This window comes from Cyprinus carpio, chromosome A4, assembly GCF_018340385.1.
Source record: "Cyprinus carpio isolate SPL01 chromosome A4, ASM1834038v1, whole genome shotgun sequence".
Taxonomy (NCBI): Eukaryota; Metazoa; Chordata; class Actinopteri; order Cypriniformes; family Cyprinidae; genus Cyprinus; species Cyprinus carpio.
Genome location: NC_056575.1, coordinates 4,076,913 through 4,099,130, shown reverse-complemented (window position 1 = coordinate 4,099,130; position 22,218 = coordinate 4,076,913). Strand labels below are relative to the sequence as shown.

Genomic DNA, 22,218 nt, shown 5'->3' with positions numbered 1-22,218 from the left:
AGATAGATAGATAGATAGGCCTAGACAGACAGACAGACAGATAGATAGATAGATAGGCCTAGATAGATAGGCCTAGATAGATAGATAGATAGATAGATAGATAGATAGATAGATAGATAGATAGATAGATAGGCCTAGATAGATAGATAGATAGATAGATAGATAGATAGATACACAAATACATAGATAGAGACATAAACAATATAAAAATATAACTTTTCTCTCTTTTCCTTTCAATTTTGGGATGAAATTAGTTTTCTAATGCCTGTGCAAAGCCGAAATCATACTCACTCCTTCTGTTTGTCATCATCTTAAACAGCTTCTGTCTTCACACACATAAACACGCAACAGGCAGAGCTGACTTCTGCTGTTAACAGCTCTCATTCACACACACACACACACACACACACACACACACACACACACACACACACACACACACACACACAGAAGCTGCTGGTATCACACAGAGGGCATTAGGTCAGACAGAACACACATCCTCCCAACCCTAAAACAAAATTCAAAAAATAACCCAGGTAGACGTCATCTCTGCAGACATCTAACTCCATCATCGTGACCCGAAAATAAAATGCAAAAAATAACTAACATTCCAATATTCCTGACTGAATTCAATATTTAAAAAACACAATAAACATATAAATTTAATTAGAATATTAATAAAACATATATATATATTTTTAATAAACATTTTTGATGTGAACAATTAACTATTGTAGTGAGCTGAGTGTTTGTGAGTTGCTATAGCAACAGGATGCTAGGGCTTTTGTTTACCGTAACAACCACAGAGTAACCGGAGAGTGAGGCTGATTAGCTTGCTAGCGTCAGTTCAATAAACAAGCGAAATAAACACAATTCGCTTGAGATGGACTCTGAATCTTTGCATTACTCGCTGGATTTAGCCGCTGGTAATGGTTTGACTCTGAGCAGTGAGCAGAGAGCCGCTCTTCAAACCTCGCTGGTCATTCTGAAGAGAAACTACAAATTCAGCCGGGTTTTATTTTGGGGAAAGATTTTGGGGATAAAATGCGACTATTTTATTGCTCAAGGAGTTGAAGATGATGAAATGAAGAACAAAAAGTCTTTGTACAGGTAGGAAATCATGTCGCTTGTTTAGATAAGTGCTTGTTTCCTCATTTGTGATCGTGTACGATGGCTAAATTTGCTTCCATTGTCCTTATTTTAAGTCTGCTAAATGACTAAAATGTAAATGTAATGTAAAATGTAAATTTGTCTCAGCAAAATATGACGCATAATAAGTTGGTTTTGCCATTTTAATTCAATTAAATAACCTTTTATTGGTTTAAATACTAATTTCATTTGAAAATGTAATCTTAAAATGGTCAAAAAATGTATAATTAAAAATATTTTATTAGTAAAATGGTTTATATAAATTTATATAAAGTAGGCCTATAAATTTTTTTGATTTGACAAGACCCATTGTGTCAGTATTGTTTGGAAAGACAGTGATATTCAATACCAATATCTGTTTAATCTTGTTAGTGAGTGATAAATTGTGTTCTCTCTGAAATTTAATTTTTATAATTTTTTTTATCATTAAACAGTTTAAACTGCATGGATTGGCACCTGTTACCCCCAGCCACTGAGTCCATGATTGCAGATGTGGCATTAGCAGCACAGGGGCGATTCACAGGCGACCCGTCCCATGAGTACGAGCACACAGAGACGCGCATTAAGGGAGAGGGGGACGACGCCACGGAGGAAGAGGTCACGGTGAGAGGAGGGACGCTTGGGTTACACGACACAGATGGGGCTATAACGAGCATGCAGCATTCTGGAAATAGGAAAATAGAAAGAAGATGATAAAATGCAATAATATGAGATAAAATTAACAAAAGCACATCTTTCATGGCTTATGTGGTATATCTGCATTTCAGGATTGTGGAATGTTTGTGTCTTCATAAAATTCAGATCTTGCTTTGTTGACCAATCTTTGATTTTTTAGCAATCAAAGAGTCTAAACATTTCAAGGAAAATTGTGTTTATGAAGGCGTAGTAATGTTTGGATGTAAAACGACTGTTATTATTTATTCGGTTTTCTGTTTATTCATGGTTTATAATGGAGTAAACATGCTAGATGGCAGGCGGCTTCTTGAATGTTTATGGAGCGGTGAACATGTCTCCGTTTCTGCAGGTAAAGTGAATGAGGCGAGTAGACTGGCAACAGCCGTGTCAAACATCGATAAAGATGCATCTGTAGTGCCACGTGGTGCATTTACCAAGAGCCCCAGCGGCAAAGTGCAGACAAACCGAAGCTTTGGAGGTATGTTTACAGCCAAACTCTTAGCAGTTCAGATGTGTTTGTATATGCTTTCCACCCGCAATCAGATGCAGCTGTGTGAGTATAAATCTAATGTCTGTATGTTTCCATTTCTTAGTACAATGGAATCCATTTCAGTTCTCTGAAGACACCGTCTTGTAATCAGTCTTCAGCTGTCATTTATCTGAATCATCATCAGACCCTCGATCAGTTTAAATTTTGCACATGATTTGGGTGACCACATGTCCACTTTTTTTTCCCCTGGCCAGGATTTCTAAATTGCAAAAAATGTCCAGGTTTTGTCTTTCTTTCTCTGTTGACGTGCTCTCTAGTATTCATACTTACATGTATAAGCAATTGCATTGTACTGAACGTTCTCTGTAGATCCCACCTTCTTGCTTGACACGATTGGTCGATTATGTACAATAGATACAAACCTGGACATTTTAGGCAATTTAGAAATCCTGGTCAGGACATGTCCCGGAAAAAGAGGACGTATGTTCACCCTACACTTGATTGCAGGTCTAGATCCCATTGAGGCTGCGAAACTGCGCAACTATCTGCACTTCCGTGAGCCGGTTAACCTGAAAAAGAAGTCCATCCTGGAAATGTCTCACCTAAACCCTGCTATTGACTTCCTAGATCCTTTGAGCGAGGACAATCCCAAAGGTAGTGAAAAGGAACGATCTTTCATTACCTTTTTGTGTGATGATTTGTTGGTGATGTGGTTTTATTTCCAGTCACAATATCGTTTCTGAAGGAACAGTGGGAGTCTCCAGCTCTCACCATCAAGTCCTGTAATGAAACGTTTGCATTGAATCGGACCCCTCTTTTGCTTTAGACTTAATAATTCAAAGGTGAACGACACCTGTTAACACCACCATATTTTCCAAAAAATGATGCTGACATGCAAATTGCATCTAGGAAGTCTTTATAGTGGTGGGAAATATGAGGAGGGTGTAAAAATCCTTCTGCAAGGCATCCCATGATCCCTATAGCTGGATTTCCCTGGGTTATTGACAGATATGATTTGGCAGCTGCCTAAGGCCGAGCGAAAGCCAAGGAGACATCTGGGGTGTTGTTCTGCAAACTGTGATCCCATTGTTCTCTTTTCTTTCTGGGAAGAAGCGTTTGAGGGAATGCCATTTTCTACAACAACTATAAATTTTCCACTCGTATATCACGTGTCTTCATGCCATGTTTGTCAGTTGGGAGTGAACTAACCAAACGGTTACTCAGAAAACTATTCGTCTGTTGTTGTTCCCCGGCAAACTCAAGTCAGACATAAGCTTGCTGAAAGGTATCCATCAAGCATGCTTCATGCTTCGCTCGCCTACAGGCTACAGACCACTACTGATTGTTTAACATTGAGTTCCTCAAGGAATATTTAGTTCTGCTGATCCTGAATCTTAACCAGATGGAATCTGACTTGTTTAACATATTGAGCGAAGCACTGGAGCATCACTTTGAGCCTTGACATTTACAGAAAACAGCTTATGACTGTTTTATGGCATAAAAGTGCTCATTGCAAGATTAAGAGTGACCTCCTGTTGAATGCAACCTCAGTTTCTCAGTAGAGTTTGAAGGCACAGTCAACCTACTGGACACATGCCCAGACTTTAAGCGTAGTAGAAACATCTCAGCTATTTCATTAAAGGTAATCTGTCCTTTCTTTCTCTCTCTAAGGGATGGGCCCTAACCTCAGGCAATACTAGGCTAAGTTGATTTGTTTTGTCTCTAGAAACTGAAAAAGTAGTGCAGGTTTGAGACAGAGGGCATTTACCTGCCCTGCGTAACAGTTTCTTCTTTTCCCCTTGACCAATCAGGTGGAAAAACCCCCAGTCCTCTCTCAAGAAGAGCCAGAGGTGAACAGGTTCATCTGGACGCCTCAAACAGTGGGTAGAGGATACTGGGAATGGGCGGTGATATTTTGGCTTCACTCAGGTTTCCTTGAATGTGGCCTGGAGAAGGAAAAAGTGGGGAGATTTCCCAAGAACTTGGAAAGGCAGAAAATATTGTATAACCGCATGACGTTTAAGCCAAATATCACTGTAAGAAAGGGAGGGTAATGGTTTCGTTCAGTGCTGATGGAAGTTGTCTGATTTGCCGGTCTTATTTAATATTGCATCTTTTGGACGAGAAAATCGAATTACTACATATTATCCCCAAAAGCTTTATATATATAGTGACGGATATGTGTTTTGATGAGCGCTCTATAGAACTGCTGCCTATAAATATTTGAAGTCATAATAAAGGAGAGTCACAATGGACATTATTGTAGACTTTTGAGTGTTTTAGGTTAAACACTGTTAGCAGTTAATGTTCAGTGCTGCAATTCAAACACAGACTTCACTGGCATCGAGCTTAGTACTGGGCGCAAGCCAATGCCGGCAGCTGGATGCAGAGGCCACCCAGACAGAAAGACACCAGAACGCCTCTCTTTATATACTGCTGTGATAATAGTTATCCATAACCGAGCCAACTCTCTGTCACACGACTTTCTTCTCCAGATTTTACTCTGCGTCTGTCACACTATCACAGTCTGGACTCTGTCAGTGGTTATATGTAATGGCAGAAAATTCAGGTTCAGTTTATGCAAAATGCTTTTTGCCTTCTTTTCCCCCCTTTGATCTTGTACAGTAGGATAATTCTGGTCTTTTTCTTGTCATTTTTGCTTACTGTGTGTGTCCCTCATGCAGGGTCATGGAGCCTCCAGCTTGAGCGGGGCAGCACTATGTGTGTATTACGCAGTTTGCTCTGGCTGGGACTCACCTTCTTCCACATTCCCCAGACCCCTCAGCATGGGTACATCTACATGGGAGACGGACTGATGAACCTTGACCTGCCCTTCATGTTATAGCAGCCAAAAGGACTGTTTCTAGTATTGGTGCCACATTTTAAAGACGGCAAAAGCTTCAATCTCGCTCTAAGCGCGAATGTGTAATCAACTCTGTGATTTACTTGCACTGTAATTTTCTGCATTTAATTTAAGGAAAACATAAACACGTCAGCATGTTTGGAAAGTTGAAGTTGCATTGGTGTTTCAACCTTTAAGGCAGTCTTGTCAAGTGCAAACACATGCACACTAAGAAACAGCTGCAAGTGAGAGAAACGCTTTATTTGCAAATCTGCCCTTGCAATAATATGATTTAACATTTCTCCAAATCACACTGTGGAAAGCCAAATCAGAGTCCATAGTTACATTACAGTGATCTCTAAATTGACATTTTGATGTTTCAGTGCACTCTGGTTTATTAATTAACAGTCTCATTGTGCCAGAGGCAGTGACCACCATGAAAAGGTACAAATCCTTTGTCACAGATCCACTCAGTCCTATGAAAGTCACTCTTCTGGTTGGGTAAACAGCTGTGTCCATCAGTGCTTTATGTACAGTGGTTTGGGGCTGTATCTGACGTTGTTTTTCAGGGCAGGATGTCCTACAGTCATTCTCTTTTTACACCACTTCAGCCCTGTCTTGAAGATGGGCTTCACAGACTTCACAGAGTAACGTGTCAGATAGCTGCAACAGAGACTGACTGATTAATGGCATGTACCTAATCTAAAAATTGCACATGAAAATATGACTCATCAAATATCTTTCTAAGGTAACTGTACCGGTTGAGAGGCAAGTTGGGTTTAGGTTTTGGAACATGGCCTTCAGGTAAAGGGGGTTTATGATCTGGTAGGAGTCCTAAAAAGAAATGAGGAACTGGTTAAATGATTGTAACTATTAATATGGACACCAAAACAGATGAGTAGCTGATGCATGTATTTTTTTTTTGCATTAGGATTTTAGGTTAAAATATATATAAGGCAAAGTGTGTATGTTTGGACATTTAACTGATCAACTATTTCTTTTAATTTTTTTTTGCCTTCTCTAGTTAATATTACATGGTTCTATATTCCACATAGTCTCTCAGTTAATATGAGATGCTGAATAAATGCTGCATTCATAATACTTATTAAAAAAAAAGAGAATTAACAGAATGTGGTTTAAACAGTTTTAGATGTTGTATTACACTGATTTTATTGAAGCTGAGAAACACTGAGCATTTTCATATGACATAAACATTAGAAAGCTCCAACTTACCTGCACGATGGGCCATCTGTACACAAATTGCTATCTTGGTATGTTCCTGGGCACAGAGGCCCGTAATGCGCCGGGGAAGCATCCCACCATCTGAGCGAATGAACTGACTGAGTAACAGCACGTCCTGCAGCACGAACGAGAGAGAGAGAAGTCTTAAAGATAATGAGAGAAAAGTAATGATGCACAGAATCATCACATTTGTGAGGACTTACAGTGTAGTTGTACTTGTTTTGTAGGTTCCATCTGTAGATGGGACAGGAAGCTGTGGGGTTGGGAGGCTGTGGTTGCTCAGATGTAGGCTCAATAACACCCTCTATCTGATTAAAAAAAGAAAAATTGACAAAAAGAAGCATTATTAAAGCATTGTAAATAATATCAAGTTGAAGTGTGACTGACAGACAGATGATACTGGTGATTTTTCTTCTGTCCTGGATGCTTGACAAAGGATCGTCCTTGCAATTGGAATATTGTTTTGTTTATTATTTACACCTTTTGTAAAATGTGCATTTGAGAGAGAAGGTATTACTTACAACTGTCGTTTTGCCATCTTTCTTCTCCACCACTGTAAAACACAACACACACAGTGATTTATGACATTCCCTAATGTAGACATTCACAGCTACACAGAAGTGAACTACAGTAAACATCTTGCTACGATAACATTAAAAATTGCACATGTGAAAATACTTCTATTTAAAATTTTTCTAATTTAATATAGTTTTATTTTTCCATACAAATTACGTTCTCGGCAAAATAACTGAATAAAACGGGAAAACAATACTTTAATGATGACAACATGCACTCAATCTGGTTGTGCAAACCACCTGATTATGACACGTATTTAATGTTTAAGATGAGTCTAGAACGTTAAATATAGACACGTCTTTGAACATTTTCTATTAAATTTCAATTTAAAATAATTCTTTTTCTAAAAATAGTTCTATTACATCCCAGATTTTCAATATGTATTTAGACATTTAAACTGCATATAATGAATATAATATAATATAATAGCTCAATGATGACATGAAGAGGAGGTTGCAGTGCGCTGTGCAGATGTCCTGAAATCAAACTCCAGTAAACTCACCATGTCTAAGTCCGCGACACGGCGCACTCCCCAAAAACGAGAGCTGCGAGAAACCCGGTATCCTCTGAAATAAACTTTTGGTGCTGAGATGGTTCTGAACGGACCTCAGCGCTGCCCTTGCGGAGTGCACAACACAGCGCGCCGCCATGCTTTCTCTGACATCCGCTTCCTGCTCAATCACGTATTTCCGCCTCACAAGAGATGCTCGAGGATGTACGTTCAAAGCGGAGGCGGCTTTTTTGAACGGATGTCAATAAAGGAGAGGCTTCACTACGCTGAATAAACAGCTTTTGTAAGGAAACAGCTTATCATTTAATGAATCGACGACCTGTCCGCTAATCTTCAACATGTTTTACTCTAAACAATGAAATGATGAAACGCTTTTTAAATGATTAAAGTATATTAGTTCTATGGCAGATTTCGTGTGTGTATATATATATATATATATATATATATATTTATAAATGAACAGAATAAAACCTAAAGTAAACTTTAAATGACTGTCTTTTTTAGTTCTATGGCAGATTTCGCCATTAAAATGAATTATAAATGAACAGAATAAAACCTAAAGTAAACTTTAAATGACTGTCTTTTTTAATGTTTTATTTGAACATTGTTTACACTATGGTACAACACAATTAGAACACAATAATTACAATTAACAGCAATAGAGAGAAAAAAAGAAAACATAAACAATACCATAGCTCTAAATAGAAACATAATAAATAATAAAGGAAGAAATAACAGGGCATTATACAGAATTGACATTGACATGTTAGCAATAAAGAGATTGCATACTGACTTAGCTACTGAATGAAAAAACAAATCTCTGTTTATTAATTTCATATAGTCTTGATGTGTCATGTTTTAATAAACTGTTTGTGGCATTAAACACCCTCCCCATATATTCACCTTAGTTAAGAAAGTGCATCTAATACAAATCTGTTATGGTGTCTTCTTGAAAAGTCTCTAGGTTTAGTAGAGGTACATAATATACATTTTTATATTCATTGTGTTAAGCAGCAGGTGCGGAGATATGAACTAGCTGAACACAATTAATGAATTTACTAACGTAATGCAAGGTTGTTTTTCTTAGATGAAAAATTTGATCTAACCCGTTTGAACTAATGTTGTTCAGTGCAGCCTGCTTTTTGCAACAGTGTATGACTTCATGCTTATCATGAATGCAGTGGAGACTGCTCTCTAAGGGCTGTACAATAACAGATGTTTGCTTCAGTTACATATCTTGTCTACTATCTGCACTAGCTCCACAAGAAGCAAGATAGTTCAAAGAAATGAACAACCAAAGGGGAAGAATGCAGTCACTTTATCTGACTATACAAGGTATTTTCCATTGTACTGTGATTTATAATGACTGCCTATTGTTCACAATAGACTGGTTCACAATGTTCACTTTGTGGTGATGCAGTGATTTATTTGCATGCTATCAGTCACTGATCTTGGACTTTTCTCTTGTCACTATTAAAAACTTGCCATATAAATCGAACTGTTCCTGCATAACTATTTTATCATACGTCACAGTGTCTAAATGAAAGAATTGGAAATAATTAATTCACATTAACTTAGTATGAAGTTTTATGTCATTTGATCTAGACAGTTGTTCTACAGTATCGCTTACACTGGCATGAAGCATGTTACATCAATTAAAAATACTTGTGAAATAGTGTAAACAGTTGTGTCACTGAATGATTATTGAATGGCTTTTTAATATGACTCCTTCTCATAAATCATATTGACTTGAATCCTCCAGAGCAGAAAGGTAGGACTCAGGTTACAGATTTTGGCACAAGCCAAGACTTCACTCTGAATTTATGAGGACTTGTGGTCTGGAAATGCTTTTCTTCCAGATGTTTCCAGATTTTCACAGTGTATAAAATTCATTCATTTCTGCACTTAGAGACGGAAATAACCTTGAATATATCTACACTGTCTTTATGGGAAATGACGTAGTAAATAAACGCATAAATGTGTCGATATGAGCCTTTTTTTAGACATTAAGCCTGAAGTGGTGTTTTGTTTCAAACACTCTGAAGTAGCAAAACAGTGATGTAGACAAGATGTTTTAGAAAAGATTTAGAAAAAAAAAAAACAGAGCTTATCAGCAGAGGAACATGTCCTGGCTTTCTCTTAGTGTTTGAGATGCAGGTGTTTTGCCATGGGTTTTCGTTTCTTTTCTGACCCCCTACGTCCTTTATGTAAACAGACTTTCACAAAACACGCAGATTAGAAAAACACAAAGAGCCAGTCATTATGTGTGTTTTCATTTTGTTGAGCTTTCCTTTTATTCTGAGCGGAATTGTGTTGGTTAAAACAAGAGAGAAAAGGCAATCTTGCTGATGGTACAGTAGGTGATAAAAAAAAGGCTCACAGATTCGGTCAACTCTGTGTACCCTCACAAAGAAAGGCCTTTTTATGAGTTGGTAAAGTTACGTAAAAAGCTTTCCCATCCTCAATTTTAAAGGAAACGAGAATGTGTGACCACCTCATTCATGGTCCCTGGCTAATATCTCAATAATACTGATGGAAATGGATGTTAACAAGGTCGGTTCTTTAGTGAACAAGCACATAAATTCACACGGATAGTTACTGGCCTTTACACTGGTGGCCCTTGGATCTGGTGGGTCTTTTGTATTTCTGGCAGCTTCGCTAAAATTATTGGTGTGTTGAATAACAGGCTCCTCTTGTACTTTCACACAAAACCAGTCGATCAGAGAGCTCTTTTGATGTAATCAAGGGCCTCTGATTGTTATTATGTCTGTCCTTCTTGATTTACAGATATAGGTGATGTAGTTTATCCCCGAAAGAGGGCACGATTTCTTAAAAATACCTCAGGCAGAGACTGTCCAGCTTCACGTGGCATCACATCTTGGGAGCCTCAAATGGCATTTCAATGAGAGGAAACCATTTGTGACTTATGATCAAAGACAGAAATGTTGTTTGTTCTTTAATAAAACCTTGTTATTAGTAGCTGTAATATTTTGGCACTCGTGATACTGTGCCGAGATCTGAGGATGTTATTGTGTCTGTAACAGTAATATAATCCATATCTGTTAATCGTGAAATTGACCCAGAATTTTTTGGGATTCTTGTATTTTGTGTGTGTGCCTGTGTAGGTCGTGCTGCACAAAGCAGGCTTTGTTTCTCCAAACTCGTTCCTTTGGTTATCAACAATTCAGTGGTCACATTCCCTGACAAAAAATGGCATTTAAAGTGTCTGGCCACTTTCTCATGGGCTTTGATATTCAAATGAAACATGGAACTCTCTAAATAGCAGCTGAGCTGAGTGTGGAGTAAATCAGGTCACTTTCAGATGAAAAGACATCTCCACAGACAAAGATGGAGGACATTGGCTCCATGTTGATTCAGTGTCACAGTGAGAAGTTATGGATGCACGCAGGAGGTTGGCACCACTGAAGCACATAGGGGGTGCTCAGGAAGAGCCATGTAGAGGTCACAGCCAATATAGGAGTGCTGATGCAGACTGTAACATTGCCTGTGGATTTAGAGCACCGGTCAGAGGGAAATCTTCCTTTTCCTGTGTTGTGTTGACTAATTATCCTCTGAAAGATTATGCACATGGATGCTAAGATTCAAAGTGTCATCGTCTCACTGTTTGTGGATTGTTTGAAATGAAGCTAGTAAAAATCAGTGCAGATTGTATAATTGTTCTCACGCAGGCTCACTGGCTGTTGAAAAGCCTCTCTAATTCAATTAGCGCAGAGAGGTTTTGCTGCCTGAATAACTTCACTGTAAAGCTTCTGAGTCAATTGTGAAATTGAAAACAGACCATCATTATTCCATTTTTCTTGAATTAGTTTGAAACCAGATCTTGCAAATGCACACTTTGACTACAATAGCATGCACCATAATGCACATGAACATGTAAACAAACCCTTTTTACATTCAGTATTACTACACAAACTCAAACAGTGTCTCATCACAGACCTCATTCATCAGAAAAAGCCTTTTCAGACACATTCCCTGCTTGTCTGAATCCAGATGGAGTGATACATGAATGATGGCATTCATAATATCCACAATGTGTATTCACGGCCCCCTGTCCGATCAGAAATCTGGGATATATCGCACTGCCAGCAACGTGAAATTTCACCCATCCGCACAGCAACAAATGTCTCTCTTTCATCCTTTCTCTGCCTCCCTTCCTCACACCCTCCCTCCCTGCCCTTGCTCTCCTTCTCCTGCTCTCTCTTTTCCTCATTCCCTTTCTTCTCTGCTCCCACACTGAAGTCAGGCGGCTGGAGAGGCTCTGGGTGTACGTGCAGAGTGGCAGAGGCTCTACTTAAAGAATCAATTCACTTTTGGAAAAGCCTCAGGAGATTCAGGCCTCTCCATGTCCCTGTTCTTTTTCTTTCTGCCCAGACTCTTCACATCCGTCAGCTTCTATCCTCATGTGCCCTTTTGATTCTCTCACTTCCTCTCTCTTTCTCCTTTCTTTCTCTCTCTCTCTCCACCTTTCTGTGGTTCAGGCAAATATATTCGTACGCTTCGTCCCCATTAGCGCTAATGTCATGCAAGACGCATCTCAGTCAACACAATGACCGATAGACTCCTGAGAGCTTGTAGTGCAGGAAAGGAAACATTCAGCTTTTTTGGCCTTTTCCACTTTGTTTAGTTGAGTCACAATGTTTGATTTCTGTTCAACTCTGCTTGCCATTTATGTCTTTGTCCTCACTTTTGTTTTGTTTTTTTATAGTTATCTGATTGTTCCTTGTCCATTTGCATTGTTTCTGGTCTAGAACCGCCCACTTAGACAGAAGGAGGCATATAATGTGACCAACTGCTGATTTAGTTTTTATGTAGGGGTGGGTAAATCTGACATTGATATCTCATAAATAGGGCACTGAACAATAAAGTGGTTGCTTTTTCAAATAATGATGCAGCACTTTCCAAGAAAATATCAACACAAGAAATGAGTGTTAAATGTGTGCAGACAGTAATCCGAATTTCTGTCTCTTAGGAGTATCCCATTTACTTGGGACTAAGACTGAGCTCAAACAATGCTAAATATATTCCAGATATCTCATGTCAAACTGCCAAATCCTGTATCTACAGGTAGTTCTCCCACAGAAGTGCGCTTTGTAGTGGCTTGTTACCTTGTAAACAGAACTTTTTGTTTTCCCAGCAGACCAGTTAAAGCATTTGCACGCAAACTCCCTGATATTGTGTAGCAGACAGCCAGTCAGACCAGACAGAGCTTGATAGTTAAAGAAAGAGCTTAGCGATTTTGTGTGCAATATGCACCAGATGGTACGTGACCTCTGGGTGGTCCGTCAATAAATCAGAAATGAGATTGTCACTGCATAACTTTTATAAATGTACATGATTTTGTGACTTGTGTCCACCTTTGTTTTTCCCATTGTAGTTTTACCTTTTCTCACTATTCTCACTTCCTCTCAGGTGGTTACCATGGGACCTTTAGAAGCTCTCATAAACAAATCAGCACACCCATTTGTAAACTATTTGTTTGTAACTAAGTTTGACCTACATAACCATGCTGGATCTGTAGCACACAATGCCAGTTCTCTCTAAAATAAGTTACAGTAGATCATATTTCTTTATTAAAACCTGACACTGAAAAGGGAGGTGTTGCATATTGTCACGTTTCGTTTACTCTCCCTTTTGCACGAATCTACTCAAACTCAGGCTTTGAAATATAAATACACTAGGTGCTTGTTTGAGCTGCAATCCACGTGATGCCTCCCATGACAAATGTGCCTTTCAGAGGAAATGATCACCTGCCATGAAGATGACATCACTGTCCTCCACTCACTATCACTATCAGTCTTGTTATCCTGTTGAATTATTTACATGTCCATTTGATCATTATGATCTACCCACTGCGGCTGGGAAGCTGCCAGAAATATACATGTACAGTTGTGCTGAGTACTTAGACATTCAAGCAGCACTAGATAACAAAATATTGCACCAAGTGACATCTGCAAACAAATAATGGCAGATATTTTCTCAGAATTACACTGTGGCTTAAGTGTCCACATTTTTCAGGTTTATAGCCTGAATTACTTAACTGCTAATCTGCTGTGGAAACATCAGGTCTGTTTACCTGTTACTGTTGTGCTTAAACTGTCCAATAGGTGGTAGTATACTTGTTAGAGATAAAGCTTGTGCTACACTTAGCGTTGAGATCATCTTTTAACTGTCTCCTGTCCTGATCCATGTGGACCGGGAGACGTGCCAGATAGGAGACATTAGAGCAAAAAAAGGGAATATAAATAGAAAGGGATCTGCCCATCTATAATTTTTCTGAATGAACACAGCATAACTCATAGGAGATGTAGTCCTGTTAAACTATTAAGTAACCATGAATGTCTTCAGCACTAGGGGAGTTAGTGATGCTAGTCTGGAAAGTATGTGCTTAGATAAGAAATGTTCCTGTTGACAGACTCATAGGTAAAAAAGACGACATGTAAGACTTTAATAACGCATCGTTTTTGTTATCAAAATGACCTTCATTAGCCCCCAATTTTTCATTCTTGAGTCAACACTCAAGAAATTCTAGAAACAGTTTGTAAGTCTGAAGGACACTTCATTCACATACTTACAGCGCTTTGTGTGTGTCTAAGGTGGAATTCTGTGAAAAACCCCTATGTTCTGTTCACCTCTCGGTTGGGGGTCATTCTCTGCCGAAAACTTGAGACTGTCTCCTCCAGCCTCCCTGTAAATGTAGAGAGGAAAAGCAGGTAGTCAAGAGCTTCTTTAGTCTGAAGTATATGCCTAATTAGAAGACGCAAAATGCGAAAAACAAGGAATTAGTCTGCAAAGGTGAGAGACCATATCCCGTTGTTTTAATGTACATTTATATGCACAGAAAAATTGCAGAAAATTCCATCCAGGATATTTTTCACCGTTGTTTAGAGAGAATAGCCGTAAACCATTTCAGAGTTTTATGTTTGTGTGAATCAATCGTATAAGACACCTATGAAACCATGAATGAATGCATAATACTGGCATGTGTCACTAATCATCAGAGCATGACATCAGTGCATAACATGACATTATTATTACCTTTCAACTGCTGAGCGAGAATAACGTGAGTGAGTCCTTACACCAAGAACATGCACTTTTGAATGGCAGTGTGTGAATTCTCAGGTTTCCGTACGAGTATCCTATGATATATTTCAGATTTTAACATCCTGATATGGCTGATATGTTCATTTGTCATGAGTTTGTACCAACTGGACTAACTGCACTGATATTGATCTTGATATTGTATTACAGCATAATAGTTATTGTTAAGACTAACTGCAGCAGACCAAGGTGAATTGTCCAGCAAAAACCTGTTCCTTTGTTTACATCTGTTAGTTTACTGGCAGACTGGTAGATTGAAGAGTAGCTTTTGAGAATCCCTGGGCCAAAGTTTTAGTATGCCACCAGTTCAGTGTTTTTCTTTCAGTCATTGTGCAATTCTTCTTTTTTTTAACTGCTCCTTTGGCTCAGAATGGGATTTTTGTTCCTGCATCATCTTTCGACTTTTGCCAGGCTTCTGTGGGTTCTGTGGGAAGGTACTCACCACACATTGTGTATTTTCAGAGTTAACCTCATGTTTTAAACCTTTTCATTTTTTGCTTTGTTTGAAGATGTTTTTGCTAATATTTAGTTTGAAGCACTGAGGGAACACTGACACTGAAGTGAACCCTACTGTGTTCGGTCTGTGGGGTTTGTTTAGCTGCTTTTGAGGAAGAGGTGCAAGTGTTTGGTTTTTCCGTTCTTGCGTACTGCCTCCTAAGGATTTCTATCCATCCAAGCAAAGCCCAGTTGAAGCAGAACATTTTCAAAAAGAACTGGATGTTGCCAAGCGGCTTGGTATCATGCTGCTTGAAGAATCTCCATTATGTTTTCTTTTTGGCTTTGGCAAGTGGAAACTTACACTCCTGGTCTTGCATCACTCCCTGAAGAAGGACCATCCTTTATTTTACGCTATTCTGCCCTTGTTGTCAAGTCAGCTGGAAGTAATAATTTAATTCTCTTTGTTTTGGACAAATGTCAATGGTGAGCATTTGTTTTTTAAGAGAATCTAGATTCTCGTTTGAGCAGGATTCACATTTTTACTGCAAATGTGAATGTCAACTCTTGCCAGTGGTTAGTGAGAGGGCAGATGTCAGGCCTCAACACATGTTCTGATGCGGTGCAAACCTGATCAATCAACTTGTGAGGTAGCCAACTTGAATAATCATAATCAGAATGAGCTTTATTGCCAGGTATGTTTTCACATACGAGGAATTTGTTTTCATGACGGAAGCTTCTGTAGTGCAACAGAATGACAGCGACAGAACAAAAACACAGATAATAAAATTATAAAAAAAAATTAAAAATAAAACAAGTAAATAAAGAATAACAATATATAAATTGACAATTGTATAATAGCTTTGGACTATATTCAACTATCCTCATAAGCAATCTGGCCGTCTGACTCGGTTTTGAGGTTTGAGAACCCACCCTGTTTAGAAACCCTCTGAATTCATTTTTTAAGTTTATGATAAAAGAAGTTGTTTATGAAGTTGTAACCATGTGGAAAAGCAGATTTTCATTCACTCCCCTTTCTTTCTCTTTCCTTAGAAATCAGTGTTTTTGGTGGGTGGTGTAGGAGAACATTACACATCAAAGAGATGAGCATGACCTAAAACTCCTGCTCTCACATCTGCTTGAACAACATGAGAGTGAATCCCACATTAGATTTTTGATGGGTGTAAAAGACGTGCATCTACAGAACATAAAATCCACTCAGTCTCTGCATGAGCGGATGTTTGGACTTTGCCAGTGGACCAAATTAAAACCCTGACCTTAAGATTTATCTTTCCATTACAAACACTAAAACACACCCTGATGCTCAGCCCTCATGAGCAGATGAAAGAAGGATTGCTTGACACAACACTAAGACGAAATTGTGTCTAAGAAGGGATGCCTCTAATTGTTGCATCTGTTTCTGATCAGTGTTCTTTCCATGGCATGTTAGCCTGACAGGAAGTGCTTAGCAGAAATAAGAGAGACAGTTCTTCAGAACTGTAAGGCAAGGCACTAGACCTATCTCTGTAAAAGCCTGTTTGCTCTTAACCAAAATAAACCCCAATATAATGTGCCTTGTTTCCATTGCATCTGGACTAGACCTTGCAACATAATGTCATGAGCAAAGATTTAAGGTCATATTATGCAGGAAAGCGGAATGAGTTTCTTGTTTACTTGACAGAATAAACGTGGTTTAAGAGATTATATACAAGGAAAAATAAGGCTTTTTGCTGCTATAACTATAGCATATTACAGTGTGTTGGTTCTACAGAACTGCCTTGCTACTGTGAGAAACAGTTTGATCCAGTGTCCTCAGTAACCCATAAAAAACAAACCATCAGTTTCTAAATCGGTGCTGCACTGTCCAAAAGTCCAAGAGGGACTTCCTCCGTTCACATGAAGTTCCTTTCCTCCCATAAGCCTGACAGGCTGTTGATTACTATATAGGACTCATATGTTAACTGGCCTCCCCTACTGAGGTGAGTATGGATCTGATTAGGGGTAAGTGCGCTGAATAACCAGAAGCCTCAAGAGAGGTGGCTAATATAAAACAGACCTCTATACAACACCAACAAATCATGAAGAGACCTGTCTCTGTCTCCATGATACTGGACAAACATCTCTTCCTCAGAAAGCCCCATTGAGTCAACTTAACCGGCACTATTGCTAAAGATTGCTCTTTGTTTTTGTTCACCTGATGTAATATCTATATTGCCTAAGGCTACAGTGTCTATGCAGTTAGAGGAGGTTTTAGATGCCAATAATAGGAAGTGTGTGAACTAGGATAAGTCCTGTGTGCTTGGTTTGATACCACAGTTATGACCATCCCTGGAGATGTCTTTGGGAACTTGTGTTTGGTTAAGTGTTCTTTGTGAACTTTTAACATTTTAATATTCCCAGTATAAAACCACTTAGGTGCCTGTTGCTCTTAGAGCTGAAGCCACCAGACACAGTCCAGAGACTGTTCTAAAACTGTAAATTATCCTAGAGGAACATAGTCGATAAAGATTTGGCCGTAATACAGATTAATCCTTTGAGGAGTTTGGTTTAAGTCTTTATTAAGTTTATATGTGGGCTAAACCATACTTACCTTTATTATGGTGACCCTAAAAGAAAGGCTCTTTTTTAAATTTTTAACTGTTGATCTACCGAAGATGCAAGTCTCTGAAGAATGTGAAAGGCATGTCCAGATATGGATGAGGTTTTATCAATGTTCATGCGGTTAGATTATCGCTAAATAACCACAGCAATCTGAGCCCCAGATATGGATTAACTTTACACTTACACTGGATATATTGCCTATTTCTCAGTTTATCATCTTGCTTGTCATTACTGCTTTGGCTTTTGGGAGTCTAACTTGCAGCCACCTGTTTTTAGGACTATATGCCTTGCCTTTTCTTGCAGTTGTAATGGAAGCATAATGTCTCCTAATGAGACGTCTCTGATTTGCCTCTGTCAGTCCCCAGCGAATCCATTGGAATCCTCTGGTATATCTTTGATTCAGGAATGAAGAGTGGCATTTAAGCATTAATTTGAGAAGACAAGTAGCTTCATAAAACCACAACCTCTGATAAGAGAAGCCCACTTGGCTTGAAGCCTGTTAGATAAGTCAAAGAAAAAAAATACTGGGAGCTTTGCCATAATGGTTTCAAATGACTCGCCATTCACTGTCAGCCCAGCTGGGTCTTTATCGCATAGTATTTTTTCAGTACTGTATATTTGCTTTAATTAACCAGAAGATTTTTAACAGAGCCTGTATCCTTCTGTGATTTCTCAGCTTTCAGGGTTATGACCCTGTCTCCAATATATATCATTAGAAGCTGAATGTTCACCCACTAGGGGACATTTTATCCATGATCTATATTGCCAGTCTCAGCTTACACTGCGCATAAGAAAAAGCTGAGCCTTTCCATGTCTGGAGTGACCCATAGTCTAGTTCATTTCGTACAGTAAGTTTCAACGTCCTTTAATGTCTTGTTTAGGAAGTGGACTCGGTTCTTTGTTGGATTGTGTGCACCGCTGGATCTGGAGAACGAGGCCTCTGTTCTCTCAGGTCTTCCCTTCAGGAATGTCTGGCTAGAGGCTGAAGGCATGTAATCCTAGTATCCTGGCTGTGGAACGCAGTGGACCTGCTCCAGATATTGCTAAGAAGCTTAAAAAAACCCAGGCTGGAAATTCAATTACCCTTTCCTTCAGAGCACCATGGTGGTCACGTGAAAAGAAGTCACTTGGAGTAATATCTTATTCTGTTCTATCATTGTGAATAACAGCCTTTCCTGGGTTGGCTTCCCAAGTGCCCTTGGAGTTTCCCCCTGCATCCACCTAGTGCATGTTGCTTCTGTTTGGACTGTATGGTATATGTTGCTTTACAGAGCGGAAGGCTGTTTTTCATGAATATTCTTCCATGTCACTGTTGTCCCATTCAATACCCATTAAAGGGATACTCTACCCCAGAATGAAAATTTTGTCATTAATCACTTACTGTACCCCATGTCGTTCTAAACCCATAAAAGCTTTGTTTGTCTTCGGAACACAATTTAAGATATTTTGGATGAAAACCGTGAGGCTTGTGACTGTCCCATAGACTGCCAAGTAAGTTACACTGTCAAGGTCCAGAAAAGTATGAAAGACATCATCAGAATAGTCCATCTGCCATCAGTGATTCAACTGTAATGTTATGAAGCGACGAGAATACTTTTTGTAAGCGAAGAAAACCAAATTTTCATTTTTGGGTGGAGTATCCCTTTAAGCCATTCTAAATGTAAATACTCTACTCAAATTCGATATTTGTATATATTAAACATGTGTTGGTTTGTCCTGATAGATGCCTGCATGTCAACATGTAATGTCATGGCTTGTTTTAAGAAATTTCTTGCTTTCTCCCTCAGGCTTGCTTGAACAGAAAACAGACAGAAAGCAATTGGAATCCTAAGTGACTGAAATACTGTTGGTCAGTGTTCCTGAATTACATTAGATCTATACTGCAACCCTCTATTGGAAAGTAGCACAGGGTTCATGTTTAACTCTTAAAACAGATTTTTATGTTCCTAATGTTCTAGTGATGAAACTACCCCTAATAAAACTTGACCTAATACTAATAAATTGCAATATCGCACACAACAACCGCACAGAAAACCATTGCAAATTCAGGAAATATTCTATATTGAGTAGATATCTCAGAACACTGAGTATTTCTCTAATGCTTGTTTATTCCTTAAATAATATATTTGTCAGTATTTAGCTGTCTTGCTGATGACAACATAAATATTTTGTTTGTTCCTTAAGATAAATGTTGATAGTTGACAGCTAGTCTCTGTTACTTCATGTTTTAAAGCAGAACAACGTTCCATTATTTTAATAAAGCCAGGATGAGACCAGACCGTTTTTATCAGCTTGTCTCAGCTTTTGACTTTTGTCGCTTAGGGACTGGTGGTTCATTTTAGGAGGAGTGTCTGTGAGAGACTTACAAAGTGAAAAAAGTAAGGTCACAGAGTCTATCCATTGTTGCTTTTCTTCTATCCTACTCCCTGATAAAAAAAGAAAAAAAGAGTTTATTCTGAACATGATAATGTGGAGGAGGGTTGACAGAGACCATTTTAGGTCAGTTCCCTTTAGCGTATCATCATCTTACCTGAGGAGATGAAAGCTAAAAGAATTTAGCAATCAAAGTATACACTTGTGAAACTGATTGCAGAGGAATGCTCAGAATTTTCAGATGCAAGCTCAAAAAATGTTGTATTGATATTATTACTGGTGTTGTTAAATCTGTATAAATCAATGTACTCTACTCTACTTTTTTTATCCAAAAACTGGAAAGCTGACGCCATTTTTTATAGGTTGACTCACACATCTGGGTTTGGTTAGGAGTGGAGGTGTTTCCTCTGGGCTGTTCAGCTTCCTTTCATCTCTCGCCTTTCAGAGTGTCGGAGGATTTTACTCTCTACATGGTACAACTCTGAAATATGATGCATCCATCAGCATCTTAGTATTTATTCTTGGTTTATAGCTCCACTGAGACCCCTTATACCTCACTTATCAGCTCACTTCTCCGTCTGCAGAGGCCTAGCACCCCCATTATCATCTATCATGTGAATGGAGCCTGTGTTACCTGCTAACTCCTCAGGTTCCCAGAAGGTGATGGTGAATCTGGCCACAGGTGAGGTATGATGTCAGGAGAAAGATGTTATCTGAGGTTTTTGTCTCTCCAGTGTTCCCTATGTGACCTCAGGTCTTTAAGCACATCTTGTTACTGTTGAGGTAGGGTGCTGCTAAAATAAATCCTCTGGGAAAGACATAGCAGTTAATGTACTGGGATGGCTAGATGGTTACTGGACATAAAATATGAGAAAAGTACCTATTTTCCGGAAGCAGATCATTAAATACTGAATAGATGAAAGAGTTTGTCTGACCACATTTCCTGCCATAGGCTTAAGTCTGCAGTTAGGTTCCTGATCTTTGGATGACCTGTAGATAAGTAAACTCTCTTATTTTTTTTTGGGGGGGGGGGTAAATTTTTTTTTTTTTTTTTGGGGGGGGGGGGGGGGGGGGGGGGGGGGGGCTTTGATGGTGAACTTTATATGTTAATATTAGAGTTATTTTAATTTGGACTATTGCTATAATGTCACAAATTATGTTGCATTGGGACGTTAAATGAACACATTTGCTGAGACTCTTTGTCTTCCAGAATGGTAATGTTATGCTTAGCACAGCACAGTGCTTGCAGTGTAGATATGATGTAATGTGCACTGCGTAGGTGTACATAACTACCATATGGGGAAAATACAGCTTTTCAGTTGTATTGGTCAGTAAATAAATAGAAAAGCAAAACTTGCTTGTAAATTATGCAGTAAATTCAAAAGGTAGCATGTTACTCTGATTCTAAGCTAAAGTGTCGATAGTTCCTGTGTAATGTTTTTAGCTCCCGGACAGTACAGCTGGGCATGAGTCCGTCTTAATGAGTTTAATTGTGTTACTGTGAATGTTTGGGAATATGTTTGAGACAGCTTTATTTGTTACTCGTTCTCTCTTTCATTCTGTCTTTGTCTCTTGCTCTCTTTCGTCTCCTTATTTCCATAATAGGTCTTAGGGTTGATGTCTGAAATAGAAACAGCTGTCTCCCTCTAGAGCCACCTGGCCCAATGCAAACACACACGCGCACACACACACACACACACACACACACACACACACACACACGCGCACACACACACACACACACACACACACAAACATAGTTAGGTAATGCTGCTTGTCCAACAGTATAGCACACAATAAACTCATCATTCTGTCTCACTTTTTCTGTCATTTACACATGTGTACACAAAAGTGACAGTTGGGGCAGCCGGAAAGAATAGTGTGGTAGTGCCAGAGCCCACTGGTGTTAGTCAGACAGCAGAAATAGCAACAATACACACACATCCGTGTACCTCCAGACAGCAGACAGGGAGTTTGAACCAAACCTCTCAGCCGAGAACACACATCCACACGCAAATGGTGACCTTAGAGAGGTTTAAACAAACTTGCAAACATAAACTCACCGAAATCCAAACAGGGCGAACTCATTTGTGCATAATTCGGTTGCTGGACCAGACAAGCTTCACATGTGTAGCGATCCGAGCTCTCACACACACAGGTTGAGCAAAGGCCTCTGTGCTTTTCATCTCCTATGCTTTTACTCAT

General features: G+C 39.0%; 2 protein-coding genes across 4 annotated transcripts; one reads left to right on the top strand and one right to left on the bottom strand.

Moving 5' to 3' along the window:
- The first annotated feature begins 764 nt into the window (after positions 1–764).
- rsph9 (radial spoke head component 9) lies at positions 765–5,329 on the top strand. 3 transcript variants are annotated; one of them, XM_042747888.1, is made up of 5 exons: positions 765–1,110; positions 1,584–1,755; positions 2,176–2,302; positions 2,822–2,968; positions 4,126–4,574. In XM_042747888.1, the coding sequence occupies exons 1-5, from the start codon at positions 884–886 to the stop codon at positions 4,200–4,202; spliced, it is 750 nt and encodes a 249-aa protein (XP_042603822.1). In that variant the 5' UTR covers positions 765–883; the 3' UTR covers positions 4,203–4,574. The 3 variants fall into 3 exon arrangements, with proteins under 3 accessions (XP_042603822.1, XP_042603828.1, XP_042603817.1); XM_042747883.1 differs by lacking the exon at positions 4,126–4,574 and adding an exon at positions 4,999–5,320 and having other exon boundaries at positions 774–1,110; XM_042747894.1 differs by lacking the exons at positions 2,822–2,968; positions 4,126–4,574 and adding an exon at positions 4,999–5,329.
- Positions 5,330–5,396: 67 nt separating this feature from the next.
- mrps18a (mitochondrial ribosomal protein S18A) lies at positions 5,397–7,699 on the bottom strand. The gene is made up of 6 exons (XM_019118962.2): positions 7,477–7,699; positions 6,920–6,951; positions 6,602–6,706; positions 6,390–6,513; positions 5,915–5,990; positions 5,397–5,819 (listed from the first exon to the last, which is right to left on the bottom strand). The coding sequence occupies exons 1-6, from the start codon at positions 7,622–7,624 to the stop codon at positions 5,675–5,677; spliced, it is 630 nt and encodes a 209-aa protein (XP_018974507.1). The 5' UTR covers positions 7,625–7,699; the 3' UTR covers positions 5,397–5,674.
- Positions 7,700–22,218: the final 14,519 nt, after the last annotated feature.